Consider the following 16,901-nt stretch of genomic DNA (forward strand, 5'->3'; position numbering starts at 1 on the left):
TGAGGAAGTGAAGCAAATATTCATGGAGTTAAGCAGAAAAGGCATTTATTGGTTGGTTTACAGCAGGTAGAGCATGGCTGGGACAGCCAGAGAACTAGCTCTTACTAGCTGACATCACTGACAAATGCTCACTGTAGATCAAGTCTGCAGTGGGTGATGCTTCTGCTCATGAGAGCTGGATACGGCAGCTTGCTAACACCAGACAGTACCACTGTCATTGCTGCTCTGGGTCTGGAGTGCCTCTCCTGGCCCTGCTTCTTTGGACCCCTCATTTCCTAGTTTGAGCCTAAGAGCAGGTGCACTTGATTGGCCAAGCTTTGGCCCCACACCCTCCCCTCGGCTACAGGGAAGACCGGGAAAGCTACTGCTGGACGTATTTCTCTTCTCTAGGGGAGAACCACAAAGTGGAGAAGTCTAACACGGAGTTTCAGGTGCTAGACAACCAAAGAAATAACAAAGATGCCAGAAAAGAACAATGAAATTTGTTTTGTTTAATTTATTTTGTATGCTTTTTTATTCCTATCATAGCTGATTGTACTGTTCTGCTATTTGTTATCAGTGCTCTACATTATATGATGGTTCCTTTTTAACATAAGTATAATTTTAGCTGCTTTCTAGACTCATTCAAGGATAACATGGTAGAGAACCATCTAAAACAACATTTTTAGGAAGAGTAGGACATTTTGTACACAAATGATTATTTTTAGCTCATTCCTCAGTCTTTTTGTATAATTCATTGTTACATTTCAACATGCATTTTGACTCCCCAGAAGGATTGCAGAGTGAGTGTTAAGGAGAACTAGACAGTGAGGTCTGTGTCAGAGATTTAGAGCAGAGGGCAGTTTTCCTTATCCATGTCTTGACTTCCCTTTCTTGAAACTCTAGACCAAGAGGAAAAGACAGATGACAGCTGCAGAGCCCAAACTGGTAGCGTCAGCCTCTATAAAGAAAAAAAAACATTTTAATATATTTTATTGTTATATATTTGTTTACCAGTATTGGGCAGGTGGGTGGGGGTGTCCAGGTAAAGGACAAGGAAGCAGTGAGTGTTATAAAGGGAAGCAATAATGAATATAGTTAAATGTCATAAGAGTTGTGTGGTTGTGACAGACATGCACTCTGCTTTCTCATTTTACAAGTGACCAAAATTACTTTTCTCTATTTTCCACATTGAATTAGAACTAATCGCCCTTGCATTGCTCCTCTGCTCCCACATACATAGTCTTCTCTTTCATTCTGTAAAAACAGTTGTTTCGTGCCTTTCCATTCATGGCTCCCAGTCTGGGTGCTATTCTTGGAGCAACCACCCACTTCCCCAGTGAAGCTGTGTTAGTTTTAAGCTCTTCCACACAATCCAGTGCTTTTTGCAAAATAGTTTGGTGATACTCTCTGTGCAAAATTCCTCCTCAGCCACTACTTGGAAGTGGTTGTAAGTAAAATAAATTGGATAATAATATAAAAAGTCAACTGGAATTCAATAATCTATGTATATAGGAGGCTGTGATTTCTTTCAATTGTAGTATGTGGTCGAGTTCAGTGTCTTTATACCTACCTCTACCCATCAGGTCCACAGGCCCTGGATCACCTCTCAGAATTGTCCCAGATTGGGCAAGTGAGAGCTTTTTTAAGTTGGCTCCTCTTATAAGTTCCCATCATTCTTTGAGCACTTCCTTACTTTCCGGCAAGGTATGCCACGCTCATCTTATATTTTTCCCTATACCAACTCCTGGAATTAGTTATTACTCTCAGAGACACTAGTTTCCTTTTTAATGGAAAATGGAGCATAGAAACAAATCTAGAGCTAGGAAATTATGTATATTTATCATATTCATATATATTTTTATGTACACAACTATATCCATATTTTATCTATATGTCTCTATATCAAACAATGAGTTCATAATGTTTTGACACCTCTGATTCTAATCCAAAACCATAGGGTATATTCTTGTCCTCTCTCTCTTTAGAACTAACTTCTCCAACAGTGAGAAGGCTGGCTCCATTATTCTTCAGTATATTTACTCATTTACTCAAGCCTAGAACATACAGAGAATATTTTCAGACTTGCTAATCCATACCTCTGTAAAAAGCAAACATACAAACCTCTAATTCACTATTGTTTATAGTTCTTTAAGAAAACATTTACATGAAGTGAAATTTACACATCTTCATGTACAAATTGATGAGTTTTAAAAAATGCATACAGTTGTGTAGTTGGTACTCCTTACAAGAAACAGAAAATATGTCCATCACAGGTCTCATGGAAGGCCTCTCCAACAAATCCCTCTTCCAATTAAAGCAACCACTGAACAGTCTTCTGATTTTCGTCATGGATTAGTCTTACTCGTATACTAGAACTTCAGGTAAATGATGATTCTAGGTAAATAATAAGCCTTGCATGTAGGAGCTATAAGTCTTTCAACTGTATTTTTCTGTAACAAATTGTTTTGGCTATTCTAGATACTTTTAATTTTTGTAAAAATTTAAAATCAGTTTGTTGGTTTCTCCAAAAGTTGGCAGGAGTTGAAATTCTATTGACTCTGTAGACTAATTTGTTGAGAATTGACATTTAAACAAAATTGAGCCTTCCAACCCACAATCATCGTATATTTATCCATTTTTCAAAGTCTTTATAATTTCTTTTAGCATGATGTTTTCAGTGTTGTGGTTTAAATGTCTTTCATTGGGTTTATTCCTATTCGTGTTTTTGATGCTGTCGTAAATCACATCGTTTTTAAACTGTTTCCAAATGTTTGCTGTTAGTATACAGGTATTCAATTGATTTTTGTATGTTGACATTGTGTCCTGTGATCTTGCTAAATATGCTTATATTAGTTTTAGCAATCGTTTTGTATACTATATATGATTTCGTAGGTAAACATGTTACCTGTGAATAGAGCCCATTTTACTTCTTCCTTTCCAGTTTGGCTGCCTGCCTGCCTTCTTTCCTCCCCCTCCCCGCATCATTGCACTGACTGGAACCTCCAGTACAATGTTGAATAGAAGTAATGAGAGCAGACTTCAGTACCTTTTCCTTTTCTTAGGAAGAAAACAGTCTATTTCACCATTAAGTATGATGTTAGCTGTGCTTCTTTATTGATGCCCTTTATCTCTTTGAGATTTCATTCTATTTGTTGAGAGGTTCTTATGAGTGGGCTTTGGATTTTGTAAAATCGTTTATATACATCTATTGATGTAGTAATGATTTGTCTCTTTTTTCTTTTAATATGATTTTAAGTGTTAAAGCAGCTTGGATTACTCCGGTAAACTTCATTGGGTCATCTTTTATTACTCTTTATATATTGCTGGATTCAGTTTGCCTATATTTTGCTAAGGAATTTTGTGTCTGTGTTCATAAGTGGTAATTTTTCTGTAAATTAAAAAAATACTTGACTGTTTTGAGTGAAGGTAATTCTAAGTTCATAAAGTAAAAGGGTATGTATAAGTTTGGCATTATTTCTTTAATGTTTGATAGAAGTCCCTAGTAAAGCCATATGATCTAGGAGTTCTCGTTGAGAGAAAGTTTTTATTTGTGATTTAATTTATTTAAGAGATATAAAGCCATTCCATTTTCTATGCCATTTTATATCAATTCTGAAGGCTATGTGTTTCAGAGGAATTTGATTTATTGAATTTATTGGCACAAAATTATTCATTATTGTTCTTTTTATATTCATTCTCTAGTGATAATTTGTGTTTTTCTTTATTTCTTGTTTTTTCTAAATTTAACAATATTAATCTATTAGATGAAAAACAATTTGGGGCTTTGTTAATTTTTCTATCATTTGTCTCTTCAATGTTGTTGATTTTTTTTACCTTTGTTATTTCTTTCCTTCTACTTACTTTGTATTTAATTTGCTTAACTTTTCCTAGCTTCTTAAGGTGAAACTTAGATGATTGATTTGAGGTAACTCTTCTAATGTGAACAATTAAAGATATCAGTTTCTCTCTGCCTTCTGCTTTAGCTATCTCTAAGTATTCTTCTTTCACTGCATCCCACAAATTTTGGTATGTTGTGTTTTTATTTTTAGTTAGCCCAAAATATATTCTAATTTCCTTTGTGATTTCTTAAACCTTTGTACTATTTAGAAGTAGATTATTTTATTTTTGAATTTTGGGGTGTTCTTAATACTTTATTATGATTTATTTATAATTTCTACTGTGGTCAGAGAACATATTCTGTAAGATTTTAGTCTTTTGTAATCTTAATAGCTCAGCAAGTGCGTCTTCTGTAGTCTTGGACTATTCTGTTCCATAATGTTAACTAGGCCATGGGGTTTTCACAGTGTTTTTAAGATCTATATTCTTGCTGATTTTTAACCTAGATTTTTTTAGTAGAAAGATCGTTGTTATCATAGAGTTGTATTTCTCTCTTTTTTTCTGTCAGGTTTTGCTTCATATATTTTAGATATATATTTAGATGAGATAATAAATAAATCAGCCATTATTTATATTGTAATTTCTCTGTATGTAACGTATATATTTTTTCCTCAGGCTGTTTGCACAATTTTTTCTTATCTTTGTTTTTAGCAGTTTTACTATGATGTGCCTAGGTATGATTTTCTTTATATTTATCCTGCTTTGGGATTGCTTAGCTTCCTGGATTTATTAAGCTTGTTTGTTTTTACCAAATTTATAAGCTTTTGGCCTTTTTTTTTTTTTAAATATAGTTTTCTTCCTCATTTTCTCTTTTCTATTTTTGAAATTCCACTTTCATGGAATTTAAACCACTTTATATTTACATTCTAACAGGTCACTGAGGTGCTGTTTACTTGTCAATTTTTTTTTCTGTTTCTCAAATCGGATACTTCCTTTTGCTCTATTTTCAAATTCATTGTTATTTTTATTCTACTCTCTAAAATCTGTTAAGCCCATGCAATGAACTTTTATTTTCATTTTAGATATTCTTTTTAGTTCTAGATTTTCCATTTGATTCTTTTTTTCTAGTTTCCATTTCTATGCCAAGATTCCTTTTTTGTTCAATCATTGTGACCATATTTTCTTTGAAAACGGCTGCTTTAAGGTCCTTGTCTGCCAATTCCAATATGTATCATCTTGGATCTAGTTTATATTTGAGCACATTTCTCTTGACAGTGGATCACTTTTAAACGTTTTTTGTATGTTTCGTAATTTTTTATTGTGTACCAGACATTATGAATGATATGGTACAGAGACCCTAAACTTTTATCTTCTGAATGTATTTTGTTCTAGTAAGCAGTTAACCTGGCTGGATTCATATTTCACACCCTGTTTCCTTAGAGTTGTCAATAGCTTAAATATGTGCTCACTTCTCTTAGCCATTCAGCATCCACCTCTGTCATTCAGCATGGAGTCTCCTCCATGAATATGTAATTCAAGAGTCAACCAAAGATGCTGGTGGGGTTAATTTTGGCAGCCGTAGGTCCATGCACTAACTCCTTAAGCTAGTATAAGAGGTACTGCATGCTTGAGCTCCTGCTGCTAGGGCTTTCAGGACAGAGAGTTGCCCTCAATTGAAAAGCTATGCAAGGACAAATCTCATCCAATGCTATTGGCTCCTTTATAATGGTGGGGTACACTCTCTCTTATTTCTGCCACTTTTATTGTTCTCCAGAGCCTTCAAAAAAACCTTTCTATTTTTAAGGGTTTATAATTATTATCTGCAGGGGAAATAATGTAATAGAAGTTATTTCACCATTACTGGTAGTGGAACTTTCTCTGATATACTTTGTAACTGTTGAATTATAACTGCTATATAAGTTATAAAAATACACGTCTATATGTTTATTGTGGCCAATTCTCCAGATCTTAGTTTGCCTATGAATATGTCTTCAGAGGAAAAACATTGTGAAAAAGTGACACATTTTTAAATAGCACAGATAGTTATTATATTATAAATTAGAAACAAACATTTTTTTAGTGCCAGGCACAACAGTGCATGCTTTGCATATATTGCCTCATTTAATTCTATAGAGTAATCATTATTATTGCTTTATTGTGCAATTAGGGTATCAAACAGAACTGATCTTTAGAGAGAGAACTTACCAAAGTCACACAGGTTTAGGATCAGAACTTAGTACTACATCTCTTTTTCGAGCCAGAATGTCTCTGAGCCAGAATGATCAAAGGTTTTTTTTTTTAATATAAAAATTAATTTTTAAAGTCTGGAAGTCTGTTTCTATACTGATGGGAAGGAGCTGGTAGTGAGGGAGATGTTTAATATTATGAAGAGCACTGCAATAAGTAATGGAGCAAGTCTCAGAAGTGACAGGAGAAAATGAAGTTAATTGCTAAAGAAAGTCTGACTTTCAACAGATGGAAACCTTCCTCCCTTAGAGTGATGGGAAGGACATATGGAGTGGTGTGGTTATAAAAAAGCTTAACACAGGAGACAGGATGTAGGAGTGAGTCTGTATTGTTAAAAGAGTCTATTAGGATAGACTGAGGGTCAGTTGAGTGGTCACTGGGTGAAGTTTTGTGGAGAGTGGCAGAGGTTTAAATATCCTCTCAAGTAAATTGTAGAGGAAGCTAAACAAAAGTAGAGTGATCGATGATTGGGGCTCAGAGCTCAATTAAAGTTGAAGCCATGTGTTTGTAAGTATATCAATTATGTGGTTTCCTCTGTGCTCTGCTATCTGTGGTGAGATTAAAAAGACTCATGTTAGTCTGAAATGGGATTTACAAGGCATGAGTGATGGAAGGACAGAGATACAATAGAATTATGGGTGCTTTTATAGTACAGTTTTCTGTATAAATATCTGAGATTAGTTGGATTGTTCTCCTGCTGGAAGTCTGTCTTCAGTTTGATTCTGAAGTGTAAGATGAAAGTTATTATTTCAAAAATAAATAAAGTATGATGACCCATAGTGAAGAAATACTATGGACAGGATGTATGATGTGGTGAGAAAAGCTTGAGACAAGTGGAACCTGAGTCTGTGTGTAGTGGAATTCTAGGCAGAGTGAACAGTGTCATGATTCTGACACTGATTAACTCGATAACATCGGGGAAATCACTGACTTGATCTCTAGTTTTGTGAAGTAAAGGTAGCCCTTCAAAGTTCTACAAGCATCTTTTTTCTACCTTGAGAGGTAAATTATACAACTTATATTTTTAAAATAAACTGAAAATTGTCCTAGTTTTTGCTTTTTCCTACATTACTATAAGAATTGAGATGCTAATACAAAATATAATTAAAATTTTCTTAATTTAATTTTGCATATGCCTTCTACAGCAACGTATTTGATGCATTTAGAAGAGTTAAATGTGCTTTAACTATTAATGAGTTAAATTTTCTGTGAGTTACCCAGATAAATAAAATATACATATAAATATAGCGTATGACAGCACTATTGTTCCCCAGATCTCACTTAATCTTCTTATGAAGTCACCCCACAAATTTTTTATAGTAGAATAGAATGTATGTTTATGAACAATTGACTCTACTTATTCTTGGGGAATTATCTGTATTCCTTTGTTGCTTTTGTCTGTGCCTGTAAAGTCTTCCACAGGGAGCCCCCTAGTTTCTGCAGATGCAAAAGGGAATGTGTGTACCAATGCCTCCTTGGTCAGACCAGGTATTGACAGGCAGGCTTCTCATGGTGACTTGATTGGCTCCTCTTTGCCCGCTGTCCCACCCCAAGTATGAAGAGAATTGAGGAAAATGGACCAAGCACTGGTCACCTACTTATAGGACCCATTGAAGTGCTATTCAACAATGTCTTCAAAGAAGGAAGCACCCACAGTATAGAGAGTACTCCTGACTCCTCAGTGTTCAGTGAGCCATTCTCTTCTCTTGATCACTGCTTAGCGCACGAGCCCTACGTGAAGGTGTGTGGTGGAATTCTAGGCAGAGTGAACAGCAAAGTCAGAGACCTTGAGGCAGGACTGTGTTCAAAGAATGTTCAAGAAACTCCAGGGAGGCCAACATACTGGGAGCGATGTGCGCAACTGAGACTGAAGTAGGAGATGAGGTCAGACTTTGGGTTATAACCAACTGACATTGGTTATAGTTCTGATAAGGTATTTCTTTGACTCTTTATCGTTTTCATAGAACTTGCACATATAATTTTATGATTTCTACAGCAATTCATTGTAAGAAGCTCGAAGTTAAAAAAAAAAAAAGCTAAGTTATACAATTAGCAAACATAGGAGCATAGAATTTAACTGAAGTCTGCTATTCACTGGCACTTTCATTATGCTGTACCCCAAAGATTAGTTGATAATTTTAAAGCATTAAGCCTTAAAAATATCAGTTCTTTTACAGACCTCTATTTTTACAAAAATAGAACTTTCTGAATTGTGTGCTGTGATTCGAAGCATGAGATTACTGTTCTCCTTTGCTATAGTTAACTTTAATAGATTTAAAAAAATTCTGTATCAATGTAACTTGGTTTTATGATGTTTTTCATAAAACCATTTGCATCTATTTTCTCATTTTAATGAGTCTAAAATATTATCACAACACATTTTGCAATTTTAGCTAACTTAAACCATGTAATTGTTAGCAAATTAATTTAAAAATCTCCTAAGAAGCACTTTTTTGGCTAAAAGAATTATTTGCATATTAATAGGGCTGTCCTGTGAATTTCTTTCAGTTGGAGATGGAAAAGCTTCAGCTACAAGCCCTGGAGCAAGAGCACAAGAAGCTGGCCTCCCGCCTGGAGGAAGAGCGTGGCAAGAACAAGCACGTGGTCCTGATGCTGGTCAAGGAGTGCAAGCAGCTCTCGGGCAAAGTCATAGAGGAGGCCCAGAAGCTAGAAGAGGTAATGGCCAAACTGGATGAGGAAAAGAAAAAGACGAGTGCATTAGAAGAGGAACTCTCCACTGAGAAACGAAGAAGCACGGAAATGGAAGCTCAGATGGAAAAACAGCTCTCTGAGTTTGACACTGAACGGGAACAACTCCGTGCCAAGCTGCACCGAGAAGAAGCACATACCACTGACCTCAAAGAGGAGATAGACAAGATGAGGAAAATGATTGAGCAACTGAAAAGGGGAAGTGACAGCAAACCAAGCCTCTCTCTCCCCCGGAAGACAAAAGATAGGCGTTTGGCCTCCATATCTGTGGGAACAGAAGGAACTGCGACAAGATCTGTTGCTTGCCAGACAGACCTAGTGATGGAAAGCGCTGACCACGTGAAGAAGTTGCCTTTGACTGTGCCTATAAAGCCTTCTGCAGGGAGCCCCCTAGTTTCTGCAAATGTGAAAGGGAATGTGTGTACCAATGCGGCCTTGGTCAGACCGGGTATTGACAGGCAGGCTTCCCATGGTGACTTGATTGTCTCCTCTGTGCTCGCCGTTACACCTCCAAGTACAAACAGAATTGAGGAAAATGGACCGAGCACTGGCTCAACACCGGATTTAACAAGTAGCACACCCCCACTTCCCAACAACGCTGCCCCTCCCGCCGTGCAGACACCAGGCATAGCTCCCCAGAGCTACTCGCATGCTCCACCTGTGCACAATTTACATTCACCATGTGCCAATGCATCTCTGCATCCGAGTCTAAACCCGCGGATCCAAGCAGCCAGATTTAGATTCCAGGGCAATACTAATGACCCAGACCAAAATGGAAATACTACCCAAAGTCCTCCATCAAGAGACGTCTCTCCTACAAGTCGCGACAACCTAGTGGCCAAACAGTTAGCTCGGAATACTGTGACCCAAGCACTGTCAAGATTTACAGGCCCTCAAACGGGAGCACCCCCAAGGCCTGGAGTGTCCCCAACGGGGGACGTTGGCACCTACCCTCCAGTCGGTCGGAGCAGCTTAAAGACTCCCGGTGTAGCACGAGTTGACAGAGGAAACCCTCCTCCTATCCCTCCAAAAAAGCCAGGGCTCTCCCAAGCTCCTTCTCCACCCCACCCCCAACTCAAGGTTATGATGGATGGCAGCAGGGCCTCCAGTGTGGGGGCCAAAGCGGATAACAAAACTGTGGCTTCGCCGCCTTCCGGTTTGCCCCAAGGGAACAGGGTCATAAATGAGGAGAATCTCCCTAAATCATCCTCCCCTCAACTGCCACCAAAACCATCCATAGATTTAACTGTGGCACCGGCAGGCTGTGCCGTTTCAGCCCTGGCCACATCTCAGGTGGGTGCCTGGCCTGCTGAAACCTCTGGACTGAACCAACCTGCATGTTCAGAACGTTCCCTTGTCATTCCCACCACCATTGCCTTTTGCTCTTCCATAAACCCTGTTAGTGCCTCATCCTGTAGAGCAGGTGCCTCAGACAGCCTCCTGGTAACAGCATCAGGTAAAGGGATTGTAATATTCTACCCTTTTTAAAGAATGTGGCCTGTCTTCTCACTTGCCTTAATTTTCTTCACATTTCCTTGAAACTTTTTTAAATTTGATAATTTTTTTTCTATTTCTTTCCTCTTTTTTTTTTTTTTTTTTAATATTTTTCTTTAAAGGCTCCAGGGTATGGTGATTCATCTTGCTATATGAATTGCAGTTTTGTTATGCTAAGTGCTTTCTTCTTTTAAAATAACCTGAAAATAGTGGTTCGGAGTACATAGAGACCATTAATTTAGAGAGACGAAAGCATTTCCACGGGAGGAAAGACTTCCTTATTACTAAATATTCATCTCACAAGACTCCAATACCAGTTGGTCATCACCAGGCAGTGTGTGTTCAGTTCTGTCCTGTCTAAGATGACATAAAAACAATTCCTTCAGGCCCTATTAACACTACAGACTACCTTGGATTATTAAATTGATTAGAGCTGTTCTGTAGTTGGTATGTCCTAAGTTATATTATCAGTTTGGTATTAACTTTTTTAATCTCAAAAATAGTGTGTATTTTTACAGATCTCTGTTTCAAGGGTAGTTTATTTCAAAAGCAGTTTACTCTTATTTATAGCTATCATCTTCCAACACTTGAAAGCACAGATGGACAGCATGTGGGCTGTATTAGAGAATGTGTCACTGAGTCTGGGACTCTCGAACAAAAAAGTCTAAAAGATTGGGATTTTTCCTTTTTGTTACACAAGGCTTGAGGAAGCATTGCTTTTTATTGACATGACTAAATTAGTTCTTCACTGAGTAAATGAGGCTCTAAGATACTGTTACATTGCCATAGTTCTATTGAAACTTTGATGAGGCAACTCCTACTACAGGATCTTAGTTTTTAGCAGAGACTATTGGTTCTAATGAGAGGGAACTTTAAAAATTAAAGGAAGATTCGAGTAGTGTTTTATTTAAAATTTAGGGAGAAGAGTGGGAATAAGGAAAACAGCGCTCTACTCGATATCGGTTAATGAGAACAGAACACCAAGACTTATTCGTCTAATTGTAAGCTTGAAATTAAGCTCTTTGAGAGGCAAAATCGGAAAATGGAAATAGCACAGACTTTGATGTCAGTCAGATCTGTGTTAGAATCTAGGATCTGCCTTTTATAGCTGTCTGTTTTGGATGAGTTTTCTTGAATTGAGCAAGTTTTCTCATTCTTAATGTGGAACTTATGCTACTAATATGGGGGAGAGTGGCCGCTAGGATTTGTTATCATAACATGTGCAGAGAGCATAGTATTGAGCTTAGAGCAGCGTGAGTAATGAATAAATAGAGGTGATATTACTACTTCGATGATATCGTTGCTTAAAGCATTCGTGAAGATTTGCTTCATTGACTTTAGTATTATTTTATGATGTCTTTATTGGGCGTTCAGCATTCCATATTTTTAATCCAAAATGGTATTACCGAGTTGGAGAGCCCTTCTCTTGGCCTAAAATGTTGGTTGTTTCCCACAAGTTAAATCCACCCTAAAGGGACGAAATTTTGCTATCATTCAAGAGAATCAGAAAACGTGCCGCATGGTCATAAAGCAGTCATAAACAAGTTTCAACAGTGTTTGGAGCTGTGGCGTGTTGTTGGCATAAACGCACAGACTGTAAGAAAACACTTTCTGAGATATGTAAATTTCATGAGTTTTTAAAAAAATACAAAGCCATTTTCACTTTGTACCTTTAAAACCAGGATCCATGACTGAGGAACATTTGTCTGCAGGATTTTAAGTTAACCTCTAAAGACAGAGAATTCGTAGTCTGCTTTATAATCACCAGAATGACCTGCTTAGGGTACAGTGGAATTGTGGATAAAGGAGCCATCTGAAAAATGCCCTTGGCTTATGTCTAGAGAGCAAATATAATAAATAGTTGAACCAAAGAGAGAGCAGCCACTGAAGATATATGAAACTGGTTCTTCATTTTCTGTTCTCTGGTTTTATAATTTGCCCAAAATAGTCTTAGAACTGCAGGATTACTTTTGGTGGAGTAACAGGTTTCTTATGTCATTTGATTAGAAGAAGTGACTTATTAGGGGGAAATTGAGGCAATGGAGGTCATTAGTCATTCAGCAAGAATTTATTGAGCATCCAGTCTGTTCAGCAAATGGAAATGTTACTAGTTGCGTATGAGTTACAATTTGAATGGAGGTCAACCTAAACCTTCCGAACAAGATACAGGATTTCAACTCTGTTTTCCGTTTAGATTCGCTCTATCTTTGCTGCCATGCCCATTGCAACTAAGAAGCACCAGCGCTCTCTCCATCCTGCTTTTTAACCTATCTGTGCCTGGGTGAGCTTGTGCCTCTCCAGATTATAAACTCATCGAGGGATATTAATTTAAACAGCCACTAATGCCATTGTGGTTGATAAATGCAGGGCATGGGGACAGAGCACGTCTGACAAATTTCTGGTGGATGTCTGTTCCAGTTTCAGTGATGAAAAGAGCACTAGACTGAGTGTAAGAGGTAGGATTAGCCCATTCCTGCTCTTATGTAGGTATCATCTTAAAGAGCAGATCCTCTCTGAGCCAGTAGCTTTTCTAGCTAAAAATGAAAACATTGAACCAAAAAAGTAACAATAGTTCCAAAACAAAAAGATCTATTAAACTTGCCCCTTGAATTTCTCAAACAACAGTTCACTACATCTCATTCCTTGGAGAACCACTAGATCTCATGATCTTGCAAACTCTAAAATTCTGTGTTTCTATGTCTGTTTATATTATGATAAACAATTATAAAGCACTGAGAAGATCGCAGTGACAAAAGATACTATTTAAATGAATTGTGTTGTAAATTACTGCCTTTTAGCAGTTTTTATGGCCAAATGCTAAATTTTTAAATAACATTTACAATTCTAAATAAATTAGATTTTCTTGTTCCTCTTAAACTTGTCAAATGAACACATTTTTGTTGTTAGAAGAATTGAAGCCTAAACCAGAAATCACCCCAGGCAACTGATTTTCCATACCCTTGGAAATTTTTTCTGATTTTTTTTTTGATACATTTTACTTAATTTGGTTCAGACTTTTTTCTGTATTTAAACATATATTTTAAAAATTATTCTCCATGTATGATTGGCTTAAAAGCTAAATCAGAAAATGAGACCGATCTGAGCTATGACATTAACCTTCTCCACACTCTGAAGCTGATGCCAGAAGCTGTTCTCAACTCTTCCTTCTGCCATGCACGTTCTATCTGTTCCCTTCATCACTGCACATTCTGTGAGACGCTCACCTTTACTGTTTGCATATGACACTTCAGAGCTGAATGACCTTTTTCTAACATCATTAAAGAAGCTGTGTGACTGCAGGTCTATTCTGTCATTACTTAACATTGCTTAACCAGTCAACTAAATATCATTTTTATCATTGTTGGAAATTTCAAATGAATAATATATTCTCATGGTAAAGTTTTTATTTTTTTCTGTTCTTATAGGAGAATGTATTAAAATAAGTTTGTCTGTGCTAGAGAAAATTGGAAATGATAGTAGAGACAAAAAATTTATTGAAACTTTACGAATACTTGGCATTTATACAGCCTTTTTTCTTTGTAAAAGATTTAAAATATGTTGCAAACCTCTAAGAAAATGAGAAAATTGATATATGTTCTGTAGTTTTGTGTAACAGAATTATAAAGACTAAGTGGCCTAAAGATTGAGAAAATTTTTTAATAAAACATTTCCTTTTAGATAGCTTTGTATTAAAAATAGGGTTTCCCAGAAAATGATATCCATAATTGAATATTTCCATATAAAGCAGTTAAAATATATTTCAATTGTCCCTCGAACCTACAATAGTATTGAAAAAAAAAGAAAACCCCAAAGAAGAGCAAACCATTTAATATATACCTGTTGATAGTCTTAAAAGGTTATCAATAACCAAGAGCTTTTGGATGAGGTAGAGGGAAATAGAGATGGCGGGGGAGGGAGGGAAGGAGGGAGAGAGAAAGAAAGAAAAGGAAGGGAAGGAGGGAGGGAGGGAGGGAAGGAAAGGAAAGGAGAAAGGAAAGGAAAAAGGAAAGGAAAGGAAGGAAGGAAAGAAAGAAAGAAACAGTTTGAACCGCATTCCCTCCTGTTCCACAGAGGACCACAGTGCAACCCCTTCATATTGCCTTTGTGTTTGCTTTGCAGTCAAGGTTTCATACCTTATTGTTTATAATTTCTGTTAATCATCCATTTCTGATAAGTACTGATTTAATTTTTGTGGGCTTGTTTTTTGTTTGTTTTTAAGAAAATACAAAAGGTAAAATGTACCAGAGAGGAGCCTTCTTGTAAGTATGAAGTAAAAATACTACTTTTGTAAGAAGAGCTAATGAGTATCAATGGGAAAATATCATAAAGTTTAGATAAATATTTAATTTTACGACCATTTGAATTTTGTATGGCATTGCAGTCTAACGGTGAAAGCAATAAATTATTCATGGACCCAAATAAATTCATTTATGAAGATATAATACCCAGCTTTTAGTAAGCAGTTCTAGTTTAATTTGTATAAACTGCTTTGCTTTTTACAAAGAATTTTTAAAATACTGAAAATCCTTTGATATGGACCCTTTTTATATTTATTAAAATAATTTAAGGCCAATAACTTAAGATTCAGTTAAAAGAATTGAATATTACATACATATTAATATAATACCAATATACCTAGAATATTATCCTGATACTAATGTTCAGATAATATAAAAGATCCATCGATTGTATGTTACTACAGGAAATATTACCAGATGGATGTAGAAAGTGTACCCCAGGAAGTGATTATGTGCACACGTGCACCCCCATATGCACACTGGCATTGCTTGGAGATATTTGGGACCCCATAAGGAAGAAAATAAAATGACGTATTTTGCAAGTTAATTGTATTTAAGACTAAAATGCACAAAATACCTGTATGTCACATTAAACATTTTTACTTTACTGTTTTTACAGCTTTTTGATCAAAGAAGAATTCAGAAAGTTTTCCATGCTATATGCAACCGACTTCACACACTTAACAGATTCTCTTCTAAAGCAGCTAAATACTGATGAGAAAGATCTAACTATGATAACTTATGATTATATATTAAAACTATATGTAGAGTGTCATGTTTTGTTGTCTGATTAAAAGTTTCTGGAACACATGTTGTAAAGATGGCCAGACGATACAGTATTCAAAATTGTGTATTGATTATTTGTGCTAGTATATTTTAGATCCAATTATATATGTTGTGCTTCTATTAGCTCTAGATATTGAATAGTACTTGGTTCCCCCATTATTTTTATTCTCCAGTAAGGGAATTCAAGGAATGTAAGCAGATTCCTTGACAGTATTTGGTCCATCTTAATGGTTTAAGTAAAGTTCATAATTAAGTACTTTGGACACAATGTTGAAAAAGGAAAATCTCTATTTCTTACAATTATTTCTTATAACTAAAGATATTATTAGTTCACATTTTCAAGTCATTATGGAAATTGAGGAAATCTATATATAATTTTAAAATTCAAATTGTTTTTGAAACCCTGTAGAGGAATCGGAACTTTTAAAACGAGACAGCCATCCTAGTTTCTAAAACCAACCTGCACTTTAACCCTTATCTGTGCAAGACTGACGACTAAAAATAATTTGTTACCATGTATGTTAATTAGCAAATACAAGGTTAAAATAACAGTCCAGATTTGTGCTAAGTAAATATTAACAGATCAATAATGTTAGAAACTACATAATCTTCTATGTGTCTGTGCGTAATTCAGAAAGGAGTGAGTAATGTCTGTCACTTGTCTTGCTCCTACTCTTCTAACGAGGGTCACTTTAACCCACAGGCTGGTCACCCTCCCTAACCCCTTTGCTAATGAGTGGTGGTCCTGCCCCCCTGGCTGGCAGGCCCACCCTTCTTCAGCAAGCTGCTGCCCAGGGAAATGTCACGTTATTATCAATGCTGCTTAATGAAGAAGGACTGGACATTAATTACTCCTGTGAAGATGGCCATTCTGCCTTGTATTCTGCTGCTAAGAATGGACATACAGGTAAGGATGGTGATAATCTTACCTCATTATACTCCTCTCTTGCAAAAGGATGAGTAGTCAAAAGCACTTGTAATCATTGTCATAAACTAAAGGTTCATTTTGATTTTAATTTTCCCTTACAGATAGTAGTAGATAATTTTTAAATATGATTTAAAGATTTCATAAACATTTAAAAAATTCCAGATTGTACAGTTCTGTAATAGTGTAAAATCATATGGCACCTACAAAAAATAATCATTTTATGCACAATGAAATGTATATGTAGAAATCGTTGGTCTAGTAACTATAAAGCACATTTTAGAATAAAGCTCTCCATCTGTAATCACTACAGTCAGGACAAAATGCCCTAATTTGTCTGTTAGAAATATCTGATGTGAGTGAAAGTCAAAGCATCTGAACTTTAGCAGGTGTTACAGAAAGGGAAAGTTTTAGTCGTTAGGAAAGGTCATAGGTCTGAAATTGTTCTGCAGTTGGAACCATTTATAGTGAATTGGATTTTTTTAAAAGAACTAAGAAGTTGTACAACTGTAAACAACATATTGGTGAAGTCTGGAAGTATTTTTGTTGCTTAAATGAAAATCCTATAGTCAAATATACCAAAATATAAGATAACAAAGAAAGAGGTGACTTGACTGCAAATG

At 36.1% G+C, this 16,901-nt stretch overlaps 1 protein-coding gene across 1 annotated transcript in view; it reads left to right on the plus strand.

The window, feature by feature from the left end:
• The window catches only part of CTTNBP2 (cortactin binding protein 2), an 87,287-nt gene that overhangs the window by 3,907 nt on the left and 66,479 nt on the right, over nucleotides 1-16,901 (plus strand). The window contains exons 2-3 of the mRNA XM_023525606.1: nucleotides 8,575-10,231; nucleotides 16,057-16,260. Coding sequence (XP_023381374.1) covers nucleotides 8,575-10,231; nucleotides 16,057-16,260 — 1,861 coding nt within the window. The remainder of the gene's footprint in view (nucleotides 1-8,574; nucleotides 10,232-16,056; nucleotides 16,261-16,901) is intronic.

Source organism: Pteropus vampyrus, unplaced genomic scaffold (genome assembly GCF_000151845.1).
Source record: "Pteropus vampyrus isolate Shadow unplaced genomic scaffold, Pvam_2.0 Scaffold580, whole genome shotgun sequence".
NCBI lineage: Eukaryota > Metazoa > Chordata > Mammalia > Chiroptera > Pteropodidae > Pteropus > Pteropus vampyrus.